The sequence below is a fragment of the Phoxinus phoxinus genome (assembly GCF_949152265.1).
Source record: "Phoxinus phoxinus genome assembly, chromosome: 2".
NCBI lineage: Eukaryota > Metazoa > Chordata > Actinopteri > Cypriniformes > Leuciscidae > Phoxinus > Phoxinus phoxinus.
The window spans coordinates 41,534,300-41,560,735 of NC_136877.1; the positions used below are offsets into that span (position 1 = coordinate 41,534,300).

The window sequence follows — 26,436 nt, forward strand, 5'->3', positions numbered from 1 at the left end:
GGGTAAATAATAAGAGCAGCAGGTACCAGTGAGATGAATATTCATGCACAGCAGTGCCAAGGTGAGACGGCAGCTTCAGGGCTCCAGACTGGCAAACTGCCTGCAGATAGACAGTAATGCTGTGGGTGAGAGAGGGCATGGAGAGAGGAAGAAGGTGGAAAGGCACCGATAAACACTCACCCCTCAGACAGACGGTGTGGTAGGTAAGCAGATAAGATGCAAACAGCAAGAATAGAGCCAAATGCTTGGTGTCACAGACTGACGTGCTGCGTTTAAAGGAATTGTTTAAGAAAAAGGCAATTCAGTCATTATTTTCTTTCCCTCATGTCGTCCCACACCTGCATGCTGCTGTTGTTCTGTCTATATCTTCTCTGCACAATGAACGTCTATAATGACCACGTCTGTCAAGCTCCAAAAACACCATAAAAGTAGCTCGTATGACTTGTGCTCTATATTCAAGTCTTCAGACATCTAATTTAGGTTATTTATAGAAAATCCCCTGTGCAGCCGTTCTCAAATCTCATTCCTCATTCTATATATTTGAACAAATGAAAGAAGCAGTGACATTTGCCATAAATGATGTCAGTCTCTGTGCAATTGCAAATGAGATTTCAGAGTGTCTGCAGAAGGCAAGATTATCATTGAATTACATGTCTCATTAAGAAGTCTCTTATTCTCACCAAGGCTGAATTTATTTGAATAAAGTACAGTAAATACAGTTATTTTGTGAAATAATATTACAAATTAAAGTGACTGCTTTGTATTTGAAAGTATTTTAAAACGTAATTTATTCCTGTGATGCAAAGCTGAATTTTCAGCATCATTACTTCAGTCATCAGTCACATGATCCTTCAGAAATCATTCTAATATGCTGATTTGCTGCTCAAGATATTACTTTCAATTGTCACTTTCAATTAATTGAATGCATCCTTGCTGAATTGACCCTTCGCAGGGAGTTTGATTGACCGGCGATCTGACCAATCAGTCATTTTAGTTTTGCAGCTGGGTTTCCATACAAAACTGTATTTATGGTTTGATGTCAGCCCAATTCATTTCATGAGCATTTCTCTTTTAGTTTGCACACTCCTTTGTTTAGCAAAAGCACATAACTCTGCAATAATACATCAGCACTTTATATCATAGTATCAAATGTTCTCTCAAACAAAAAAAGTTCACAGTGCAGCACCTCTGAATACTATCCATTCATCCAGCGCACTCGTCCAGCAGCTTTGACAGTGGTGTGATCTGTGTGTCTGTCTGGCGCCTGTAAGAAAATATCGAAACTTTTGTTTCAGAGTTACTAATGATCGGTCTATTTTTTTCTGTGGTGTTTTTTCTCAACGCCCTTTATATGGAGATGTCTCTAGACAGGTATCTGGGTCTTGTGGTGGTGTGGCATTACGGTTAAAGCTGTAAACACAAAGACTGTTGATTCAAACCCCAGAAGAACTCCACTGATTCATCACTGTCCCCTTGAGCAACCCTGCTTAGAAGACAAACATGGCTGGTCACTAAGGCCAAGCAATATAACAACAAAAACCCTCAATATGTTTCAGCCTTTTATATATAACAAAAGACTGAAAAATACAGTGTGTGTGTCTAACTTTGGGGTCAGTAATACTTTAATTCAGCAGGATTTGATGCTCTGATATGAAGTGTTGGTGTATTATTGCAGAGTTGTTTGCTTTTGCTGAGCGAAGGAGTGTACAAACTAAAAGAGAAATGCTCATGAAATGAATTGGGCTGACATCAAACCATAAATACAGTTTTGTATTGAAACCCAGCTGCAAAACTAAAATGCTGTTTGCCAAAGATACTTATTCTTTCTTCAACCAGGAAGAAACTGATCCAGATACAGGTTTTTAGCAAAGGTGAAAGTTTGTTTAGTTGTCTCAGAATTATAGCATTATTAATGATCAATTATCATTAACTATAAATAATGATGATTAGCCTATCAATCCGGATGAGACCAACATGACATTTGTGTTTTGAATGTGAGTGTGCTGGTGTCTGTTTAACAAGCCTTACCATCAAGACTTAAACCTTCTAGAAAGAGCATGCTGTCAGCTCATCTTCACCAGTCATGATTTAAGGGTGAACAACATGGCTGTTAGCGATGGCTCAGAAGGACTAGTCATTAGATTCACATTTTCTTTTAAATAATTTATTTCAATCTATTTTTAGCAGAGCAATTTAGAGACGCAGTTTATAATTGATTTAAATAAATTCTCCCGAACCTATGAGTAGGCAGGATCTAAAGGCATCAAATATGCATTTTTGAATCAAAAGTTAGGCAGTGTGATTATGCTGAGACACCATTGCATGTGTAGACCGCAACCCCATAATGCATTGTGACAGGAAATGTATTGTAAATATATTGTTTTAAGGCGAGACACTACAGGTGAATAGGGTACAATTTTAAAATAATAGATATCACCATGAAACTTCCTCAGTTGATTACTTACACAAGTTCATAAAAAAATGTATTACAAGTTTTTGAAATTTGTATGTTTAATTATGCAAATTAGGCATTATCTCATTAAATATGTGCAATTTTGCATATATTTTCGGTAGATAGATCTGAACATATGATAAAGCCAGGTGCAAAATTCTTTTTTCATTTTGATTACACACAAGATGAAAAAAGATGTTCAGAGGGATTTCAGGATATATGCTTTCATTACCTAGGAAATCAAAATATACTGTCCATAGCCTTAAATCGATTTTCGCCATATTTTTTTTTATTAAAATGTCACATAAATCAGGCCAGGAATGATTTATTAACAAATCCCTCTGAACATATCTTCAGAATACTGCTAAGTGTATAACTGGAAAGTTTGGTGTACATAGGTGCTACAAAAAAAATCATTTTGAGAAAAAGGCATTTAAAGATTTGTGATGTAAAAAATCATACTTTTTTAGTGGAAACAACTATTTACTGACACAATATCTTATCAAATCATTAGCAACAACAATACAAACCACCTAAATCACATCAAAACTTATAAACACAGCATTTATGGCCTGCAACTGAGCAGAAAAAGTCAAAAACACAGATCTAAATGTCAGAGCGCGTCACGTGATGCATCTGAACCAATCACGTTGTCAGAAATTGACATCAGCCAATGAGATTTCGCTTTTAGAGTTAAATGTCCATTATACTTTCACGATTGGTTGCTGATTAAAAGGAAATGACCATATTTTGATCCGACAGCATTGTAAAGGAGAGAGAGCGCTTTCCAACGATGTGTGAGATTAAAGGAAGCAGAGAGAGATCGCGGAGCAGAGCGTTGATTTAGAACGCCAACTTTTGTTGAATTTCGGAGAAATCTACAGACGTAAATAGACAAAGTGTAGTAAAATACTTTTGTTTTTGCCTGCCGTGTCTCGCTTTAAATCCTGTAAATCAATAAAAATAGTTCAGTCTAATTTAAAATGGACTATTTTACTCAATATTTGTGTGCTTTGTCTTTATAATAATATATTGATAAAATAAGTAATACAAATAAATGCATACAAATAATAAAAAAATTTTTTATTATGAATATTTAAAGATGCAGCTGTAGGATTTTTTTATTATTTGTCATCTGCCCTATTAAAAGACTGATTTTAGCATGCATATATTACCAAGACATTTGTCAGTGTTTGGTGGGCAGCAAACTTATAATTAGTCTTCCTTAAGGCGGGACACGGCAGGCAAAAACATCGGGGGGTTTTTTTTCACTGGTCAATTTTGAGATTTTGGGCTATTTGTCTTCAATAACATGTCTTCTTTCAGACTTGTGCTGAAAAAAAGTCCAAAATACACATTTAGGTCTTTATTTTACTACACTTTGTCTGTTTGCGTCTGTAGATTTCTCCTGTTCTGTAGACAAAAGTTGGCGTTCTAAATCATCCCGCTGCTCCGCGATCGCTGTCTGCACCCTGTCATCACATACACAGTTAGAAAGCTCTCTCTCTCTCCTTTACAATGCTGTTAGAGCCGAATATGGTCATTTCCTGTTTATCAGCAACCAATCATGAAAGTAAAATGGGCGATTTAACTCGAAATGCTTATCTCATTGGCTGATGCCAATTTCTGACAACGTGATTCGTTCAGAATCGTCACGCGACGCTTTTTTCAATGGTCAGATTCGTCACTTCAAAATATATGCACATTAGCACATATTTAATTAGATATAGCCTGATTAGCATATTTAAACATAAAATTGTAGAAAACTTGCAATTCATGCGAGTAATCAACTGGTAAAGTTTCTTGGTGATATCTGTAAGTTAAAAATGTTACCCTATTCACCTGTAGTGTCTCGCCTTAAGACCAAATAGTCAGCTAGTCAACCCAGACAACCCACCAACTAGCTGAGCAACAGCTGTGTGTTTCAACAAGGATGTTGAGCTTCTGGAAATAATGAATCAGTGAATGTTGTTCTCTTGTGTCTTGTCTGTCTGCTTGTCTCAATTTATATCTGTCTCTCTCAGCATGCATGGTCCAGTTTCGCGCTGCGTTCTCCTCCCTTGTTGCCATGACAACCGTGATCCGTCCTATAGGTTCACTTACACTCGCATCCACCGAGACTCTTCCCATTCAGAAACGTGTGGCAGTCACCCAAGCACAGGCGGCACGTTACCGGCTCATGATTTCCCATGCCGAGATGAAAGTACTGTGGCGTCCTTGTAATCGTTTTTCATATTTAGAGACATAGTGAGTTAATTGCAGAGGGAGGCAGGGGAGAGTTTGAGTTCCTGTGGAAACTTGGATGCTTGGATGTTTTTGCCCTTTTTAAATTTTTGTTTCAGTTTTTCCCCTCCGTTCTTTCTGTTCTCAAGAAGTTCAAGTGTAGTTCAGTGTTTTGGGTTTAATCCATCTCATTCCACTGTTGGTCCAGGTGGCCTAGTGTGCTCTCAGAATGTCTGCGCACATTTCAAACCGCTAATATCTGGGTCTGTGTGTGTTTTCATGGGCAATTTCCAACCACCTCTTGATATAATAGGTTTTTTTTCTTTCCAGGGTAATATGATTTCCTTTAGATAGGAAAAGCACCCCTTTTCATTTGCAGATATATTTGAAGCTCTGACACGTCTTATTGATAGTGAAACTGAACAAAGATATCTTATAATAAGAGCTTTGCTTCTCAGTAGGGAATTTCCATTCAGCTCAAAAGCAGCCAGAGAATCTGTTTTCCTTAGAAACACATCAGCTCTGTTCTAAAACCTAGTGAGCGGGCCACATAGGCAGGATTTTAAGGCATCGAAGATGCATTTTTGATGCAAAAGTTAGGCAGTGTGATTATGCGGAGACACCATTGCATGTGTAGTTTCTGCAGAGTGCAACCCCATAATGCATTGTGACAAGCTCTCTGTTTTTCAGTCCACCCAAGATTGCATATGAAGTGAAAGACATGCTGATTGTTAATATATTGTATTCAATCCTATAACATATTAATTAAAATAGTGCTATTTTCCCCAAAGCCTAAAACCTCTGTGTTGCCAGTTAAGAAATTAATCCACTAAACCACACAATATTCTATTCTATATAATACTCTATACAATTATATGAACAATATTATAGTCCATATTGGAGTATTACAAATACATAGTCTACTGTCTACATTGGCAGCTGAATAGGTGGCCTCCTAACTGAAATGGACCCTCATAAGTAACCAACTTGGTGCACTCTACATAGACAGCAACTCTTTCTTATTTAATGGGACGCACAAATGAAACTGTGTGGTTGGTGTCAATAACATTTGCTTTTAGCATGTACAGTCATGTGAAAAAGAAAGTACACCCTTTTTTATAGTTTTACGTACTAGGGCATAATAATAAAAAATCATCTGTGCCCGGTTGCATAAAGCACCTTAAGTGTAATTTTCCCTTAAGTTCACCCTTATGTTTCACTTAAACCTAAGGGTGTTGCGGAAAGAAAACCCCTTAAGTGTTACTTAAGGGTTTCTTTAAGTGAAACGTCATAAACACTTTGAATTTCCCCTAAATGCTGTTTTTTCACTTAAGTAATCCCTTAAAAAGCGTTAAGTGTTGCATAAAACCCTTAACGGTCATTTCCCTAAGTATAACTTAAGGTTTGGAAATCGTAACCTTACACCGTGTCCTAACTACACGCGACGCGATAAAATTCCAGCGACAGCAAGTGTGTCTGTCCACACTAGACGCGACGCGACTGTGAGACAGCACACGTCAATCAAAAAATCACAGCCATTCAGAACAGCGTGTGGGCGGAGTCTCTCTGTGAAAGCGCACTGCTGGCCCGCACTCGCATTGGAAATGGGTAAGGACATAATCAAATCAAGAAATAACATTATTAAAAATCAAAACATTAACAAAATATACTTATTGACTAATTTTGTTATGAAGTACAGTTGTATGTTTGCATAGAATTCAGTTTGAACGCTATATTAGGCTATAGGCCTATGCTTTCAAAATCTGAGGTAAATTATCCATTATCGCTTGTGGCACACGGCACAGTGACCTATTTTTAACTAAAAATAAATAATGTGTACTCATAACCAGTGTAATTTCTTCATATGACAATCAGTTTATTCAATGAGATCTCTGTGTGGGCGGATCTGTCAGCCGCGACGTCGCAGAAATAGGAACCGTTTCTAAATTAGAAACTTTGCGTGTCGCCGTCGCGTCTGGTTAGGACAAAAACTCTGATTAACATGGAAAAGATACCTTTTATCGCGTGTCGCGGCGTCGCGTCGCGTGTAGTTAGGACATGGTGTTACGAGTAACACGGGCAAAAATAAGACTACATGGCTGAATTTATGGAACCAGCTCAAGATCATTATGTGCCAAGAATAATTTTTAGGGATAGGGAGAACCCTTTGGACCATCTTAGTGATGAAAAATTGTTGCAAGAATACCGATTTGATCGACGCGCAATATTTGACATCGCTAACAAACTAGACAGCGACCTATTGGTCAGTTTTGTAATCGTTAGGTCTTAACACTTAACTCTTCACCACGGTGCGGTGCATACAATCTTAAAAGCGTAGTCTTGCTTAATCTTACCTGTTTTGTTGGCTTCTTTCTTATAAGCGCTCAGCTCTTTTTTTGCGACCACAGAGATGTTTTCGTATTTTTTAAGGGCTTCCTGAACCGTCCTCTTCACATCAAGATTCCGCAGTTACATTGGGATTTTGTTTGCTTTTCAAAATTGGTTTTCGTTTACCATATTCGTCAAGAAGAATGCATTTCTCCTCTGTCCAAGTAGGCTTTCTTTTTTTGTTTTCTTTATCCATTCCGATATCCTAGCCTACTTTATTTAGTGTTAGTGTTTTGCGTATCTATGGCAACAACAGACTTTTATAACGTGAATCCAGGATCGCTGTCGTGAAACACTTAAATGTTTCCCTTACCTAAGAGATTATACCGGGCACTGGACTCTGACTGGGCCAGTGCAACACCTTGATTATTTTCTTTTTCAACCATTCTGTTGTAGATTTGCTGGTATGCTTGGGATCATTGTTCTGTTGCATGACCCAATTTCGGAAATGTTTTACCTGTCGGACAGACAGGTAAAAGTGTTCCACTTTTGACACTGGAATATTTTCATATGCAGAGGAGTTCATGGTCGACTCAAGGTACCCAGGTCCTGTGGCTGCAAAACGAGCCCAAATCATCACCAGTTTAACCGGTATGAACTGTTAAGTCTTAACAGTTGGTATGAGGTGTTTTTGCTGATACTGTGTTTGGTTTTTACCAAACGTGGCGCTGTGCATTATGGCCAAACATATCCACTTTGGTCTCGTCTGTCCAAAGGACATTGTTCCAGAAGTCTTGTGGTTTGTTCAGATGCAACTTTGCAAACCTAAGCCGTGCTGCTATGTTTTTTTGGGTTTTTTTTAGAGATAAGAGGCTTTCTCCTGGCAACCCTTCCAAACAAGCCTTGCTTGTTCAGTCTTTTTCTAATTGCACTGTCATGAACTTTAATATTTAACATGCTAACTGAATGATTAAATGAGGCATTTATATAGCGCATTTATGTTCTACTGTTACAATTGTATCAGGAAATCTCCTCAACCACCACCAGTGTGCAGCATCCACTTGGATGATGCGACGGCAGCCACAGTACAATGGCGCCAGTGCGCTCACCGCACACCAGCTACAGGTAAAGAGAGCAGAGAGAGAGTGATAGAGCCAATTTGGTGGATGGGGATTATTAGGAGGCCATGATTGGAAAGGGCCAGTGAGTGGAATGTGGCCAGGGCACTGGGGTTACACCTCTACTCTTTACAAGAAGTGCCAAGGGACCACAGAGAGTCAGGACCTCGGTTTAACGTCTCGAAGGATGGTGCTCTTTGACAGTATAGTGTCGCCATCACTATACTGGGTGTTAGGACCCACACAGACCACAGGGTGAGCGCCCCCTGCTGGCCTCAACACCCCTTCCAGCAGCAACCTGGTTTTCCCAGGAGTCTCCCATCCAGGTACTAACCAGGCTCAGCCCTGCTTAGCTTCAGTGGGAAACCAGTCTTGGGCTACAGGGTGATATGGCTGCTGGCGTTGGAGTGTTATGTATGTGATTGATCTGTTTTAACTGAAATCGAATATATATAATACATCTGAGGTCGTTTATCGGACTAGTATATCTATCTACTTGCTCAGTTGATGATGCCTTTAATCAAACTGGAATATGATAAACAGCAGGTGTTGATGTTAAAGTTGTATGTTGGTTGTGTTTTATTCCAGGCAGCTTCAGCAGCAGCAGCAGGCCGAACTGGAGGTTCACCAGAGAGATGGACTGACTGCTTATGACCTGTCGCAGGTGCGCATACACACTTTTCTCTTAGTTTGTCATTTAGTCACCTAACCCTTACAGGTGCATTACTCTTTTTAGCTTGTGTAGTATGTATAATTTATCCTCCTTCATTTTATATGCAAGTCCCTCCATTAGTGTCACAGCTGAGCCTGTTCTAGATTTATAAAAACTGAATATCAGACAGTGAAGCTCCCAGAGGAAAATTTTATTCTCTAGAAGTGCTCTTTAAAACCTCGAGAGACTTAACGGAGTTAACTGTCATGTTTCATCAACTTCGTTTCAGATGTTTCTCAGAAAATCCCTTAGTTATTGTTGTTATACTATATACTTTATACTAAATAGTTTAGAGCTATAAAATTAATGTGGATTATGGCTCAGATCGTTTGGTTTTGTGGGCGTTTGATGAGAAATGAGAGTTCATATTGAGATATATGATGTTTGATTGTCGATTACTAAATCTGCGGAAACTCTAGACCAGTTTTTCTCAAATTGCGCTTTGTAAGTAAAATGAAAAGCTAATAATTAATACAATCATAAAAAATTTAAATAAAAATAAATAAATAATAAAAACAAAATCAAAATGAAACGCTTGATAAAGAAGATTGAATATTTTATTTGTTTAACTGCCTGTCATTGTCATGTGACCATTTACTGACATCAGAGAATTGTGAACATGCAAATATGTTGTTAAATTATTGAAATATTTACTTTTTTCATAAAATAACAGACTTTAGCAAAAGTCTCCCTTTTTTCTCTATTTAATCTTATTGGTGTCTAGGAGAAACAGTGATTGTAGAAACAACTGAGATTTTAGACAGATCTTTTACCTTAGCTTTTCTGTTGTATCAAAGTGGTTTTAGGTATATAATCAAGTTAATGCAATTATTATTATATTTTTTTAATTAGGGAAATTTTGTCTTAAATATCTTATTTAATTTATTCACGTTTGGTTTTTGTCATGAAAATAGCCAATATTACTGGTTAAATTCAACATATAATTTTTTACACTAAGTGAAAAGACACTTGTACTTGTACACTAATTGTACACTTGTTTTTAATTAAATTGTTATTTGCTATGTTTTGTGGTACGTGTAATTCATTGTCTTACAAAAGAATTTAAAGTCAGCATGAAATCAATTTTGACCCTATTTATTTTTTATTGTGAACAAATCATACATGCATTTATTTGATCTTTAATCAAAATGTCATAACTTGCTCATCCTGTGATATGCTCATTTGATGACGCGCTGCATTCAGTTCTGCCTTTATTCAAGTGTGCAACGCTCACTTTTTACAATACAATCACCAAGCGATATTTTTACCTCTTTTTAATCCTTGTTTGATAAAATGGAAATACGTCACAATATGGTAGTAAAATCAGTTGCAACTTTCATTTCATGTTTACTTTAAGTACTTGTATGTTTTTTCTGAATTTCAAATACTTTTTTGCATGTTGTGATTCATCTCAAAGCTAGTTGGTTTAATTCATGGCTCAAAATTATTATTATTCTTTTTTCATTTGAATGGATAAACTGTAAAAGTATGAGGTCACTATTGTGTGCTTTATGCTTCACGACATGTTAGTTTGCTTGGTATGCGTGCTAGAATTGCTTAAAGCACTGTATGTCACTGTGGGTAATGACTGATAAATGCAATAGAGAATCTGCATAATTTTAGCTGTGGACTGTTAACTCCCTCTCTGTGGAATCTGTGTTATAAAAATAGGACATAGCTATGAGGTGAAGTCACCCGTCGTTTGGAATATGCCCTCTGTCTTTATCTTTCACAACTTTTACAACTTAATAATCTACATTTGCTTTGAGTCATACGTGATAATGTTGTTATGCTATATCATATGCTGTTTATGTTGAAGGGGTCATTTGAGTCAATCTTAATAAAGCAGTGAGGATTATTTGTTGAAAATAGATAACTCCTCACACATGGGATCTTGGTGCAATTTAGAAAGAGACTTTTTTTTGGTCATCATTATTGATTCCTGAGCTTGCAGTTTAACACTTTCAGTGAAGTTACGTTTGTGATCCTTGTGGCATTGTCTTAATCTCTTATTTAGCATTTAGTTTTCATTCAAGCTAAGTAATCAATAACAAACTGACCCTCTCATGTTGACACCCACAGGTGCCGGTTGCCAGCGTGCAATCCGGCGTTCATGAGGCGGGCAAGACCATCGACAAAGCCGATTCGCTGTTCTCCCAGGAGAGAGACCCTCGCTTCAGTGACATGTACACAGGGATCTCTGGATGTATGTTCTTAGATATATTACATGTGACTAGCACTCCATCACACACTGATTTTAATCTAAACAAGCAATTTACTGTAATTTCGCTTAATGTAATTACAAAGCCTGCGCATGTCTGCCAGCTAGAGTTCATACACTATTTTAATGCATGGTATGATATGTATACAATGTATGATTGCTACAGTTGGTAGGTATTACAAAGAATTTACAAAGAAATTAAGTCGGAAATTCCAGCTAAAACACGTACTGGAAAATCCAGCTTCTGATGGTCAGAGTCAGTTATTTAGGGTCATTAGCTGGTCCAGGCTGGTTTAGCTGGGCAATTCTGTTAACGTTACATGTCTTTCCTCTGTAGTTTGTCTCTATTATTATAAAAAAAAGTATATAAATATATGTATATATATAAAAATATACTTTTTCTATACAAAAAAAAACATTTATTATATTATTGCATATGCAAAAACAAAAATGATTCCAAGCTGGTTTTGCGGAGTAATTTCGCTGTTAAAATTTAAAAAGTTTACATGTTTGTCTGTAGTTTTCTCTTCTTTTTCATCAGCGTCTTTGTAGCCGATAAATATGATGCTGTGATGTGTTGTGTGACTGTCTCATTTCGTAAATGTAGTCATTCAATAACTGTGCGCTTGATAAGGATCTTTGTTTATTGGGTTTGTTTGTGTTTAGCTGATAAAAAGATGATGGTTCCCTCGTCCACTGCTGGTGGGCAGCAGTTATACTCTCAAGGCAGCCCGTTCCAGCCCGGACACTCTGGCAAGAGCTTCGGGTATGAATGAACATATTTCACTACTTTAAAAACCTGTTCACAACAAGTTTTCAAATGAAATGCAAAAACACTCTGGTATTATATTCTTTTATGCAAAATACAACCCCTGATTGCAGTTTTTTATGTGCTATATTTTCATTGCACAGCAACTTAACATTGCTTTATTCGCAAATGTTTTATGCGATATTACAGTTTTGCACATACCGTAAGTTAAATTTGCAACTTTGGATGGAAACTTTGTGATAAGTTATTCTTGAGCAGCAAAATAGAAATAGAAATAGAAAACAGTCATTTTACACTGTAATAATATTTCACAAAATGACACTTTTTTAATCAAATAAATGCAGCCTTGGTTAGCAGAAGTCAATAAATCCGCAAGGCATCGTGAAAGCCTGCAGCTCTGAATGTCAAAGTGAAGAAATTGAATGAAGCGCGTTTAAACGGCGGGAGTAACTATGACTCTCTTAAGCCGGTTGTAAAAAAAAAAGCATAAACAACTTTTGAACGCTAGTGTAAGTGTATGTTGTCACATTCCTGACACAAAGTGTTGATATTGGAGTATATCAGGATGTAATGTTAATTATCTTTGGAGTCAATGTTTGGTGAATTGAGAACATTTATTAATTTCTTGCTGGCCATGACAGTATTTGTGGCATTATTTCATTAGATTAACCTATGATGTTGTGCTTTGAAGGAGACTTTTGATGGGGAATATATAGTTTATTTTTACCGTCACTGTCAAGACCCATCATGATTTTGTTCCTAAAATTCTTTGTTTGGATGCAGTGAATGTTGCTTTCATGATCATTATAAATGGTGCATTGTTACAGGGCCTGGTGTAAAAGGGTTCTGTAGCATTTTTGAATAGTTTAATGCTTAATTTTGGCAAAAATCTGTGCCTGGTTTGAATAAGCCTTTAGACGTTTGACAGAGAATCCAGAGGAATGTCATAATGTGGTGCATGTGTGTCTTTCAGCTCATCTGTGATCCACGTCCCAGGCGTCAATGACATCCAGTCCACAGCTGGTTCAGCTGGACAGAACCTAACCCAGATATCCCGGCAGATCAACGCCGGCCAGGTGTCCTGGACAGGAAGCCGACCGCCCTTCTCTGGCCAGGTGAGAATGAACCCATCGCTGCCTTTGCATGCGTGCGCCGGCAACTGGCGCTCTATTCTCCATCAAATTAATTCAAGTAATGGAACTGAACATTCCTCTTTAGCATTGTGATGGGAGAATTGAAACCAGATCCACGTTTGGATGTGGTGCAGTGGCTAAAAAAGATCAGTCAGGGCAAAGCAGTAGTAAAATGTATTTTAATACTTGCCTTACCAAAAATAATGTGTATGTACAGTATATTTAAGACAAATATGTATAATTATATATTTTAAAGGGCACCTATTATGACATTTAAAATGTTCCTAATGTTGTTTAGGGAGTCCCCAACAACAGTTTTACGTGCATGCAATGTCAAAAAACACTTTTGTTGTCGTATAATATGCATTTATTTTTACATGATTTGCTCACCAACTCCCAAATGATTCGTTCAACGACTCACTTTACCAAACCCCTCCTTTGCGCGACGCTAATCTGTGTTGATTGGTCAGATGACCCAGCAGTGTTTACAGAGATAATACTTATTTTTAACACGGAGTACAATGATGCTTTTATCAATTAAATTGTGTTATAATAATGATTATAGTCCACTGCTTTGTAGTTTGTAGTAAAAAACGAACAATAAGATAAATAATTTAATGTTATGTTAGCGAGCATAGCCCAGAGTTCATATTGCAAAAGCACAATCAGTCTTTGTTTGTATTAGCCCGATGCATAAACACAACGTTTTTACACAAAAAAAATGCAGTTACGTTACTACGAGGTATTACTCTATTCTTTAGACAACTCCGAAAACAACGACAAACACTTCACATATCTCAATACAATTGCCATTGAAGACCTAGAAGCTAAACGGTGCTTACACAACAAACAAAATAATTAAGCATGCTACATCAAATATAAAAGCAAAAATTATTAATAACACTTACAGGTTGTGATACGGAGGAGGAAGCTGATGCAAATACACTTGAAACTGAACCTTCCTTCAATATCAGTCGGCTCGCGAATCCAAGTTTGATTGCATTTAAGTTGGTAAAGCAATCGTCTTCAAAATGGCGCGAACAAAGCACAAGGCTCTTCTGTGGTATAGTTATATGAATTGTAGCCACTTAGTCTTCAAATGCTCCTCCTTGAGCAGATGAAAAAAGTTGTCTTTTGAGCCGCACTTCAGATCACAGGATCTCATCGCCATGATATTTTCCCTGGCCTTGGAGCGCAATAAGTGGGCGTATCGTATTCAAATAACTTTACAAGTTGACGTCATCTAGTCAGAGAAAAAGCTTCGGTCTTCTAACGATTCATAAAAATGACTCTGAGTCGACTCTTACTTTTGAAAGACAATAACTTTATATACGGTGCACTTTCATATTTCAAACTTTGCAGGATGTTTTTGTTCACTTAGATCTATGTTACACACTACATGAAAGGTAAATTTCAAAATTCCATAATAGGTGCCCTTTAATAGTAAAAATAACCAAAAATATATTATTTTTTTATTCCAAAAATAAACAACTACAAATGATTTATTATTTTATTAAATATACAAAAAAATATAGTTTTTATTTTCAAACTGGATAGCTGTATAACTGCAAACATTAAGTGCAACTAAAGTAATTTGAACCAATAAGAGGAGGGAGGGAGATATGTTAAATAGACTCTTAAATAGTGTTTTAGGCCACGCTTAGTGTCGAGTCCTGCCATTAGAGAAGGTTACGGGGGGTTATGAAGAACATTGAGTGTGGCGTTCATGATATGTGTGTTTTAATAATCTCTGATGACTGTGTTTGTGTATGCTTTATGGTCTCTCATCTGTGTCTCTTTAGTAAGCAATAAATTGCATGTATATCATTTTTGTAATATCTTAAATAATAACATATGTAAAGTCAATCCCAATATTAAGCCCTTTGTTATGTAGAAGAACAGAGAAATGCTGGTCCACAAGTAGCTCTGCGGTTCTCCATTGATTAAAAGTAAAGGTTGTTGTCTGCAGCTGTCATTGTGTGATTGCAGTGGTTTCCCTTCTGCCCAGCTCAGTTAAGACTTTTAGTTTGATTGTAAGATCTGATTTACGGCTGTCTTGAGTTGGACATGAAATGGAAAGTGTTGAGGTCCTATTTGTTCTTAAAACACTTTAAAACAACTGTCCTAACCGAGTTTGTGATGAAAGTTCAAATAACAGTGTAGCAAGGTTAGTTGTTATGGGAAGGAGACGGCGGGAACCGGCAGACATTGAAAGACTTTTTAAATAAATAAACAAATAGAAAGTATGTATTCCAGCCCCTAAAGTTAAGTAAGAAAGTAAGTAAAGACTGCAGCCCCTCACGGACGACTGCTGCCACACATAATAAAACACAACATACAATCCAGGCATGGGCGTCAGTTTGGTTTGAAATGTGCTGGGGACAGAGACGCATTCGGAAGTGCATTTTCAGAAGTGCTGGGTACAATGACGAATTAATTTTTTTAATCTTTCGCTTAGGTCATGTTTTGAAAGACGATGTCCTGAAGCTTACTAATGTAAGCTCTGCAAGCTACTAGCCTATGCAGTGGCGGCGTTTCACAAAAACCTAGTATGGCAATTGCCTGGGCCCCCGCATTTTAAGGGGGCCCCCGAGGGCTGATCATTTAAACAATCCGAAATATTAATATAAAGACGCAGCAACATCAGTGGGGCCCCTCGCTACGCGTTATGCTTTTACATTTTTCAAACTGGTGCAGCGCTTAGCTACTCGCGGTAGGTAGAAAATGCATGATTTGATTTGTTAAACATGAAAAGGACTTATCCATCTGGCATGGCAGCTCGCTCTAACTTTAACCTAGATAAATGTTCGCTATTAGCCTATATGGATATTAGGTGCATATCCAAAGTGTGTGTGCGGAGTATGTAGCGCGCACTGCATGGCAGGCGTCGGCGCGAACACTTGCATTTTCCTATCAACAGAGGAAACAAGTAGCCTACTTTTATTTGGGTAAACTCACAATTACAAGAAAACGTTTTGCTTTTGTAAAATAAAATAAAACAAACAGGGCGCGCCTAATTATCTCCATGGCGTGAACTAGAGCGCGTCTCAATAATGAACTGAAATGCAGTGTAGCCTATAGCCTCAAAAACGTGATGAATATTTCTATATAAAGCTCGAAATATCCACTTTTAAACGAAAACATTTGAATCGAAAGCAAATACCGGCTGATTAGGCTGTAATCCATATGAAAGGTGCATTTCTATCTAAAGGCGCATCCACTTTACAGTGGAGATGTATATAGATATGTTTGGAGCCGACACTGATTTAGAAATATATATTTTATTAATAAACAATAAAAATGCCTCATTATTTTTCAGACATATAGCCTATCATTAGCCTGTTTTTGCCGGTGCTTTGCGGCAAGATTTATGCATGCGCTTGAGCGCGGAATAAGCTATATTCCTCCATACACTCATTATTTAAGCAGAAATTAATATAAACGTGAGAAAAAAATAAAACGAGCTCCACAGAACATAAAATATTAATTTTATTAATATTTTTATTTAGTTCGCATTTATGAGGAAAAAACAATGTTACGGACGTGACCGCTCTGAAATCGGCACTAAAATAGGCTATGCTTTAAAACTTTCACAGACCTCAATCAGAAAGCACAAAGCCTTTCTTTAAAGTGAATTTCGTTTTGTATTAATTGTATCTTAATTTTAATCAATGTTTCATCAACCAATTGCCTGGATTTAATAAATAATAAGTAAAGCAGATAATAGCCTATATCACGACGACACGGAGGCGCCTGCGCATGAACTGGAGCTCGTCTCATAAATGAACCGAAACTCAGCACAGCCTTCTTGCCTCACAGACCTGATAAATATATCTATTATCTAGCCTACAGAACGCTTTAAATCATACTTTTTAAACATAACAATTCAAAACGAAAGAAAACTATGTTATCCGTATGAAATGTGCATTTAGCCTACTCTCTGCCGCGTTCATCGTCAACTTGATCTTTGCAGCGACACAGAAAACACTTGTTTATTAATAAAAATGTCTCCTTGCTATATTTGACATATTCAGATTACTTTTGCCAGTTGTTTGTGGCAGCTTTTAGGTGCTTTATTGGCAGCCCCACCCTTATGCCTATATGTTACATGAACGGGTCACCACTGCATCAGCACCGAATTTCTTTTTATTTTATTTTTAAATCCCCCAAAAAATCGTGATACGAACTGAATCGTGGGTCAACCATTGTGATACGAACCGAATCGTGGGTTTGGTGTATCGTTACAGCCCTACTAGCAACCCTAAAAAGTGGTGGGTACAAAATGACTCATGACGAAATCTGGTGGGTACGCGTCCCCCCCGTCCCCCCCGAAATCGACGCCTATGAATCCAGGCCTGTCCTCTCTCGTCCTTCACGATCGCCGCTCCTCCTTTTATGCCTCCGCTCCTCCGTGAGTGATACGAGACCGGTGCGTCGCGCAGGTGTTGCTCATCATCAATCACGCCACCGGCCTCGCGCAGTTCTCTCACGGCCATCGGCCTCGTCCTGCTCGTCACAAACAGCATTTATTTAAAATGAAAATATTTTGTAACATTTTGGCTCTGTTTACACCTGGTATTAAGATGCGTTTTGGTCGATCAGATCACAAGTAGACGAGGGAGACACATTACTGTTTACACCTGCTGTTTTAATCTCTTTTGTCTACTTTCAACCACTTCTGTCCTGATTTCTTCAAGGGGAGGGTCTTTGAGCTTGTGAATATATGGGCTTTTTCAGATCTTTCCGTCTATTAGACAACATAAGCTCACGCAATTTATATATGAACGCACCAGGTTGACATTGAATGGTAAAACAGAAGAGCATCAGCTTTCGTTTCTGCTCTGAAAGCCACAAGACCATGCCGAAAGCTGTGAGTGCATGTTAGAAATAAGGAATGGTGAGAGAACATTGTGCTTGGTACGTTTTTCATCTTTAAACCAAACTTGGGTCTTCAGCCAACAAAGTTTGAATCCCCTCTGGCTAGCGCGCTTCACATAATGTTTACGCATTAGGTCAGTAGGCGTGGAGTAGATTCTTTTGTGACTGTTAGAACACATTCAACCACATGAGCGTCTACACTGCGAAAGCAATCCGGTCGAATGTGTTTTCGACTACCTCTGAAAGTGGACAAACTCAAAACGTTTTAGACCCTGTCCACACCTGTATTCAGCGTCGTCCACTTTTGATCCAATTGACCAAAATGCATCTTAATACCAGGTGTAAACAGGGCCTTATAACTGTCTTTTATTGTCACTTTTGATCAGTTTAATGCATCCTTCCTGAATAAAAGTAATAATTTCTTTCCAAAAAAAAAAACATACTGACCCCAACTTTTGAATGGTAGTGTACGATTTTCCACTGTATATTAACATCATCATCATGTCTCCTGTCATTCCACCACAGCAGCAGATTCAAACTCAGTCCAATAAGGCTCAATCCTCACCATTCGGCATTGGCTCCAGCCACAGCTACCAGGCCGACCCGTCCTCATACAGCCCTCTGTCCAGCCCCGCCACCTCCTCGCCCTCTGGAAATGCCTACTCCAACCTGGCCAATCGCAGCGCTGCTTTTGGTAAGATCTGTTCATTTATGACAATAAATTGCTCCATTTTGGTGCATACGTGTTTATTGCGCTAACATTGCTATAGGGGTCCTATTATTCTTTTTTTGAAAAGGTCTGCAAAGTTACAAAGCATGAAGTCACTCCAAAGGGAGTTATTCTCTATATCAGTGCGTTTCTGAACTCCCTCAAACAGTTGGGAGTCATTGTAAACAGTCAAACAGTCCCTCATTGTAATCTTGAGTTTTCTTCCGGGAATGTTCCTCACAATATTCCTTATTTAAACAATTCCTGCTCAAGGCATTTGCAAAAAAAAGATTTGTGTCAAAATATTGAATTTGAGTGTATTTTTTTTTATTTATTTTTTTATTATGTGATTGCTATTGATTATCAATTAAAGTATTGGTATCAGCTACTGACATTTTGGTTTTGTGACAACCCTCTGTTTTTTACCTGAAACGGTCAAATGATCTCACCACATGATTGACAGAAGATCCCTGGTGCGCTTCAAACAGTGATTGTTCCAGACTGACGTCAGTCTTCGATTAACAGGCATTCATATGGAGGTGACATCACAGCACCTCTGGGAAACACAATCCTCCCACGGGCCCTTTCAGATGCCTTTATAAACTGTCTTTTACATGTACAGCGATTTATAGATTTCCGTATAAAACACAGACTATAACACACAATGACTGAAACAGACATTTGTCTTCAACAAAACAGTCTTTGTCTTTGACAGCAGACAGTGTGAGAATTGTATGGCATCCATAGTGAGACAAACAGTTTTGTTGTTTTGGTTTCTCTGGATTGGCCGCTTAATCTCTATTATAGACCGGATAAAAAACAGATTTCTGCGGTTCGAGTGATCACAAAAACAGGCGATTAGATGTTAGTTTTGAACCTTTTAAATCACTTCTCAATAGAACAGCGACTTTCAACCATGACTGTTACACAACATGAATAACTTATTCAATAAGTTTGTAAAATTGCTTTTTAAATACGTTTATGTAATCAAGACGTACATCAAGAAAGATGTAAAAAAATAAAATAATAAAATAGTAAATGGGTGTCCAAATCTTTTTTTTAAAGGAGTCCAGATTCGATGAAGTGGACACACCTGTGGGCTGGTCACTTCTCCTTCATGATATATGTATAATTATTGTGCATTCATATCGCCCACTCCTATTCTATCTTACATCAGTCAAACTCACTTGCTCTTGCGTGTCTGTCTTTTGTAATGTGCAGGGCTTTAAACACCCTGCAGTGTGTTTAATTAATCTGTCATGAGCTGCACCTTTTAACTCATGCTACAGAGATCTGGTTTCTGAATCCTGACACTTTTAAGTAAGGAATTTGACCAGCGTGACACGAAGGGCAAAGATCCACCACCACACTTGTGCAACTTTTCACATTCTTCGACCGAAGGCAGAACATGCTGAACGGCTTAAAGGGAGAAACTGTAGAATCGTTGTTATTGCATTACATCCGTTTAAAGCCGCCTCGAATTTCTCCATCACATTCAGGTCTATGAACCGAATTTAATTTGAAGCAGGGCGTACGTACGGAGGCTTACAGAATGGTATTTTTTCCCATTGTTGTGTCCCTTGAGGGGAACTCTCTACCTTGAACCTGTGATTAGTGTGTCCATTTAATAAGTAATTTATGTTAAAGAGGTGACATTAAAACCCACTTCAATTTCGAGTGTATCAGACTCCGAATGGCTTTCCAAGCCCTGAAGACTTTTTGCCAGCCGCTTGAAAATGAAGCCATGTCCAGATAATTCTTTTTTAATATGGTGTCATTAAAGAAAATGGAACATTTATCTTCACCTCCTCACATGGGCAGCCCTTGAACGCGTAAAAGGAGGAAGGAAGCCGAGACTGCAGGAATGTCTTTTTCTGTGTTTGGAATTAATTCATTGAATGCCATTTTTCCCCCAGCAAACTGAGCACATTATTGCATTGTAATCCTTAGTTAGTGAAGGGATGTGCACAATTGTAACCAATGAGAATCACAAATTGCCCATTTGATCGATAAGACAAGTTTATTTGATCAAAAATAACTGTTTTAATATACATTTTAAAATGTAATTTATTCCTGTGCTGGCAAAGCTGAATTTTCAGCAGCCATTACTCCAGTTTTCTCGTGTTACGTGATACTTCAGAAATCATTCTAATATAATTCAATTATTATCAATGTTGAAAACGGTCATGCTGCTGAATATTTTTGTGAAAACCATGATAATTTTTTCAGGATTATTTCATGAATAGAAAGTTTATACGAACAGTATTTATTTTGAACAGAAATATTTATAATTGTCTTAACTGTTAATTGTATACATGTATGTAACGTATGCATATGTTACATGCATAAATCCTTTTTTTTTTTTTTTTTTTGCTCATGTAATCTTATCCTTATGAAATCTTCATTGCTTTTCCCAAATTTGCCAGAGTATATGTATGGCCTTGTTCCCTACCCAGACTTAATGACTTCCCTCTCTATGATGAATTCATAAAAAGTAAAGTTGTACTTTGCACCTTTTCCAAAGAACTATTTTCATATTTCATATTCAGTTCAGTGACAGGGGAGCACATCTCTTCCAGAGCAGCAGTTTGAAGATCAGAAATGTCATTAATTTTAACATTTTTTATATCATGAACTGAGGGCAGATTTATTAGGTGACATTATCAAACCACTGCATATTTCAGAAATTCAGTTTCTTTTTTTATCTGTATAGGTTTTAAGTTAATTGACCGCTATTGTTTGCTGAAGGCCATGCAGGATCTTTTTTTCCAGGACATGTGATCAATATATTTACACAGATTAAAACTTAAGTCTTTGTGTCCAAGTGTCCAATCAGTCACATACAAGTAGATAAAAGAAAATAACATCGGCAGAGTAAGAATAAGATAATGATCAAGTAACTCTTAATCCCAGTCATGTAAAAACATTCACATGAAATCAATGCAATCTTTTATTTACAGATTAAAAAACAGCTCCTGTTAGATTTGTACTTCATAGTTTGTACAATCTTCTTTTTTGAAACTAATGCAATGCATAAACAACCATCATACTGCCTTCATTCTAATGTTTCATACTGAGATAATGCTACATTGTGACTTAATTGCAGTCTTTATATGCTTACGTGAAATTGAGCATGCTTTCAAGAGCTGCATTTATCACTATGAAAGCGAGAGAATGTGCTTTTCAATCCTTGCATTGATTTGAAGAGCACTTGGGACTAACTGCAAAGCCCGGCTCTTTGTTTGAAATGTGTTTGCTTTCGTCACGCCGGCTTTTTGCGCCGTTACATCTTTAAGAATCATGTTTGATGGAGTGGTCAGAGAATAAGCGGCACCTAAGCTCTACAGATACCGAGGGAAAACGTGAAGCACGCCGATTTCAGATTGATGGGGACGGAGAAAGATGGCTAGGGGAGACACAGACAACGAGAGACGAATAGGAAAATTGATAGAGAGATATACGAGGCGCGTCAGTGGAGCCAAACAGCCGAACCTTGAGGGAAAGACAGCCAGAAATCGAGCCAGAGAAGGGACGCTCTCGGCTGAATATCGTCGTCCGCGTGGCAAGCGCTAACACAGTAGGGAAATGAGAAGTTTGACCTTACATCACTGCCTCATCAACATGGAGAATATGAGAAACAACCCGAGGGCATCGCTGTGCCATCTTGCAAAACACCCACCCACGTCGTCACCTCCGCCTGCGCCCACCGCGCATTAGTCTTCTCGACTCTGCTCGTTTCCTAACCAAAGACTCGGGCCCCGCGGGTGAAGAGACTCTAGATGTATGCGTTTAAATGATTCTGTCAGCCTGTAGTAAATGTGTTCCCCTCCTGTGCGACAAATCGAGCGAAATGGAGGTCGTACGGTTGAAGTGTTTTACACGCACGCTCGATTGAGATGCTGCAAAAGTAGACGTGTGTTGGAGTCAATAGTGAAAGTTGATACCGCAAATTATAAACATGTTTGTTGAGAAGTGGTGGAGGATCCATATCAGAACATTCTTCCATCATTGATTCACCCTGAATGTTTTTTCTTTCTTTCTGTAGAACACAAAAGTTTTTTTAATGAACTTTTAAATGATTTTTAATAGTTTTAATTAATAACAAGACATTTTATTTCAGTTGTTTTATTTTTATTTTGTTCAGTTTATAATTTTCTTTTGAGTGTTTCATCTAATATTTACATTTTATTGCAGCTTTATTTCAATCAACAAATAATTTTAGAGTTTTTGTTCATTTTAAGACATTTTATTCCGTTTATAATTTTCTTGTAAGTTTTTTTTAAGTTCACATTTTTCATCTAATATTTACATTTTTTTTTTCATTTCAGATTTTTTTCAATCAACAAATTATTTTTAATAGATTTAGTTAACAATAACATTCCACAGCTCTTTCCCATACAACATTTCACTGGAATTCCAATAAAGAACACTGTGAAAAAATGATTCTAGAAGTCTTATCTGTTCATCTGTAAGCTCAAGACGTGTTGGTTTCTCCAGATGTGTCAGGTGAAAGCAGCCAGAGCGGAGGGCAGTTCCAGGGTCGTCCGTCTGAGGTCTGGTCCCAGTGGCAGAGTCAACACCACAGCCAGCAGGGTGGAGACCCACATCCTCATCCTCAGTCCAGCCAGACGGAGGTCTTCCAGGTGAGCGCTTGACATCAGAATACACCGGTGTTCAGTTCAGCACATGTAGAGTTGCATTGGTGGGCAGCAGAACATTTGAAGGCCTGTGATCGTAAACCATATGCGAACCAAACTAGAAAATAGAAGTAAAGATTTAAAGGAATAGTTCAAATGCTTATTAGAATAAGCATTTCGTTCAAAACTTATTTTATTTTAGTTAGTTGCCAAGGCATCATTTCTAATTGTATTTCATTTATTCAATAAATTCTAAAACGCTAACAAAACTGATCATTACTCATAATGGCCATGTCTGTGAAGCTCTAAAAAGAAATCTTTTAAAATCATATGATTTGGTGAGAATCTTTTTCACTTGTAGCTCTTGAATACCATTTCCATTTATTCAAATATGCCGCATCAATAGCTGGGTTTCCATCCGAACGTGAAGCAAATATTTTCAAAGTTCACCAAAAAAAAGAAGAGAAAAAAAGCTAATTAGGTGCGTTTCCATCAAGTTGCTCGAGCAGATGACGTGGGTTTAATGTTCACTATGTCAGAATTTATTCTGCAAATGCGTTTCCATTAACTATTTTTCACCAAAGTCCAAAACCACCTCAAGCGAGCGTAAAAACGTTTTGCAAATTAAGGGCTTTTTTCCCAAAAAATTTGCCATTTCCATTACCGTTTCTGATGCGATACTTAAAAATGTGCATAAAAACAGGGTGATGGAAACAGCTATTGATGCTTTGTAATAAGAACATATGTCAATGTATGTCATTGACATCAAATAACCTCTGATGTGAATCAGCCTTTGCAGTTACACTGACTCACTGGCAAAAGCAGTAACTGAACATAGCTTGTCTGATTCAACAGTGCGCTGTATTTCTGTCCCACAGGATATGCTGCCGATGCCGGGCGATCCCACTCAAGGATCAACCAATTACAACATTGAAGACTTTGCCGACCTCGGCATGTTCCCACCGTTTTCTGAGTAAATGGAGACTGGTATATTTGTTTGTTTTGTTTTGGTTCAGACTGCAGTACCTTTATCTCACATGTGACGCACATGCCGCTGCTGAAACGCATTTCTCAATTCACTAACACACTTACACCCTCTCTTGACTTGATCATTCATACACGTACACAAGATATACCCCATTCTTGATGTTCCTCCTCATTTGATCATCACGCGATGATTAACTGCTGCCATTATCAATAGAAAATATACGTAAACAACCCTTTTAATAAATACATTTGCATTTACAGTCCAATTTTTGAGAGCGATAACAGTGTAAGATTATAATTTACTTTAGTTAATAAAGCGCAATAACTAATAAGTCTAATTTACATAGAAAGCTGGTGAATTTAATGCCTGGTGGGTGAAATGTGAATATGACGCAGGATTTTGAGTCAAAATGACTGTATGCTAAAGTTAGATGATTCATGCTGCGACCTCATGTCAGGACTGTTTTCACACACACATACACACAGGAATCCAACAAAAATATAATGAAGAGTTTTTCCTCTTTTTTTGACGTTTTTATCGTACAGAAGTATTTTCAGAATCTTTCATGATGCGAAGAATCTTTTTGTCTTCAAGTGTTGCACCTCATTTTTCATTGCCAAACAGCGTCATGCTGACAAAAAAGCTGAGATATTTTTACGCTTACCGTGTAAAATGTAGTCTATGTAGTGATGTCTATAACCTAGTTAAACTAATAATAAATGTAGGCAGATGTAAAGAAAAAAAATCAGTATTTGATTTAAATCGAAAATTGCTTTTGCAACTTTTTTTCTTTTCCTTTTCCTTTTGTTGTTCTTACAAAAACACTTGCAACAGTGTCACTTTGTGAAGTAATCGACACCAGCCTCATATGAGAAAATGCAGCATAAAAATAAACAATGTTCATTGTAATCTTTGTGGCAGCTGCAATTCTTGCTATTAACTTTTGGACTAATAACGTGGACTTCTCGTTTTCATGATGAAACTCGATCACGCCACAACTATGGACTGATGGGAAGACGTCGACGTGAAATCTAAACCTTTTTGCAAAATCAAATGGATGTTTAATGTAAATAATGTGATTTTTATGTCGGACCATGTTTCATTTGACATACAGCTATATATACTTGTGTAGGTTTAATATCATTGTGTGCAATGTGAGTACATATTTAACTCCGGTACTTAGTTAGCCTGTCCATTGTACAATGAGTTTAGGATTGTATAAATTGTGCAAATGTGTTCCATTATTTTTGTGTAACTTTATGACAAGAAATTGTGCTTGTGACAATAAATTCTCATCGAGTATGTGCATTTCAATCAAATAGACTGAGCTGTATTCATTGGGTTGCTCAATACTCACATTTTTAGCATATTAAATGTTCATTTTGCCAGTTTGTTTTAACAGGTCATAAATTGTGTAAATTTAATCCTGAAAATGATGATTTCTCTCCATTAATGCTAATCTACATTGGTTTCATGTTGACTTTATAGCTGAAATTAGCTTTTTGTATACCTACATAATGTACAGTAAAACTATTTCATTAAGCGTAGAGTTATGGTAAATAGCGTTTTGTGCCGTATATTAAATGGTCTGCATGCATACAAATTTATTTCTGCTCCAAGAAACATCAATGGACAAATTGAGACTTACTGCCTGTTCATTTATGCTTCCTTATCCTGCTTATTTAGGTTGTTGGTCAGGGAACAGGAAGGGGATTTGACCACAGGGATTACTCATAAACCGCAGTAATGCTAAATACGCTTTCTGAATTCATTTGGACATTCAAACCCCACAGAAGAATAGTGAAAGCCTTTAAAGCTGCGGTCGCTCACGAGGACCTGCTCTGCCCTCATCTGTGTATGTCAGAAGTAGTATTTCCTAAACTCTATCTAATTGTTTAGTTTTTTTGCATCCAGTAATAGGTGCTATTGATGCTTTCAAGTCCTCCTGGGAAGGTCCTTTTTTCAAGTGCATTTAAATGATTTTGATTTAAAGGAACACGCCAACTTTTTGGGACTTTAGCTTATTCATCGTATGAGTTAGATGAGTCCATACACACCCTTTTCATCTCAGTGCGTGCCGTAACTCTGTCTGACGCACCCACCGCTAGCTTAGCACAAAGACTGGAGGTAAACGGCTCCAGCTAGCATGCTGCTCCCAATAAGGGACAACATAACGCCAACATTTTCCTATTTACATGTTGTGATCTGTATAGTCACAGCGTGTACAAATAACAAGGTCACATGAGACAGCCATCTTCTAACCGTATA

At 37.6% G+C, this 26,436-nt stretch overlaps 1 protein-coding gene across 4 annotated transcripts in view; it reads left to right on the forward strand.

The window, feature by feature from the left end:
* arnt2 (aryl-hydrocarbon receptor nuclear translocator 2) overlaps positions 1-25,485 on the forward strand; it is a 79,250-nt gene extending 53,765 nt beyond the window's left edge. For 2 of the 4 annotated variants that reach the window (XM_079638292.1, XM_079638290.1), the window contains 7 exons: positions 8,710-8,785; positions 10,916-11,039; positions 11,721-11,820; positions 12,797-12,938; positions 18,363-18,528; positions 23,041-23,186; positions 24,059-25,484. In XM_079638292.1, the coding sequence (XP_079494418.1) occupies positions 8,710-8,785; positions 10,916-11,039; positions 11,721-11,820; positions 12,797-12,938; positions 18,363-18,528; positions 23,041-23,186; positions 24,059-24,157 (853 nt within the window). In that variant the 3' untranslated portion in view covers positions 24,158-25,484. Of the gene's footprint in view, positions 1-8,709; positions 8,786-10,915; positions 11,040-11,720; positions 11,821-12,796; positions 12,939-18,359; positions 18,529-23,040; positions 23,187-24,058 lie in introns of all 4 variants that reach the window. The other 2 variants (XM_079638291.1, XM_079638289.1) reach the window with 2 other exon arrangements.
* The last annotated feature ends 951 nt before the right edge of the window (positions 25,486-26,436 follow it).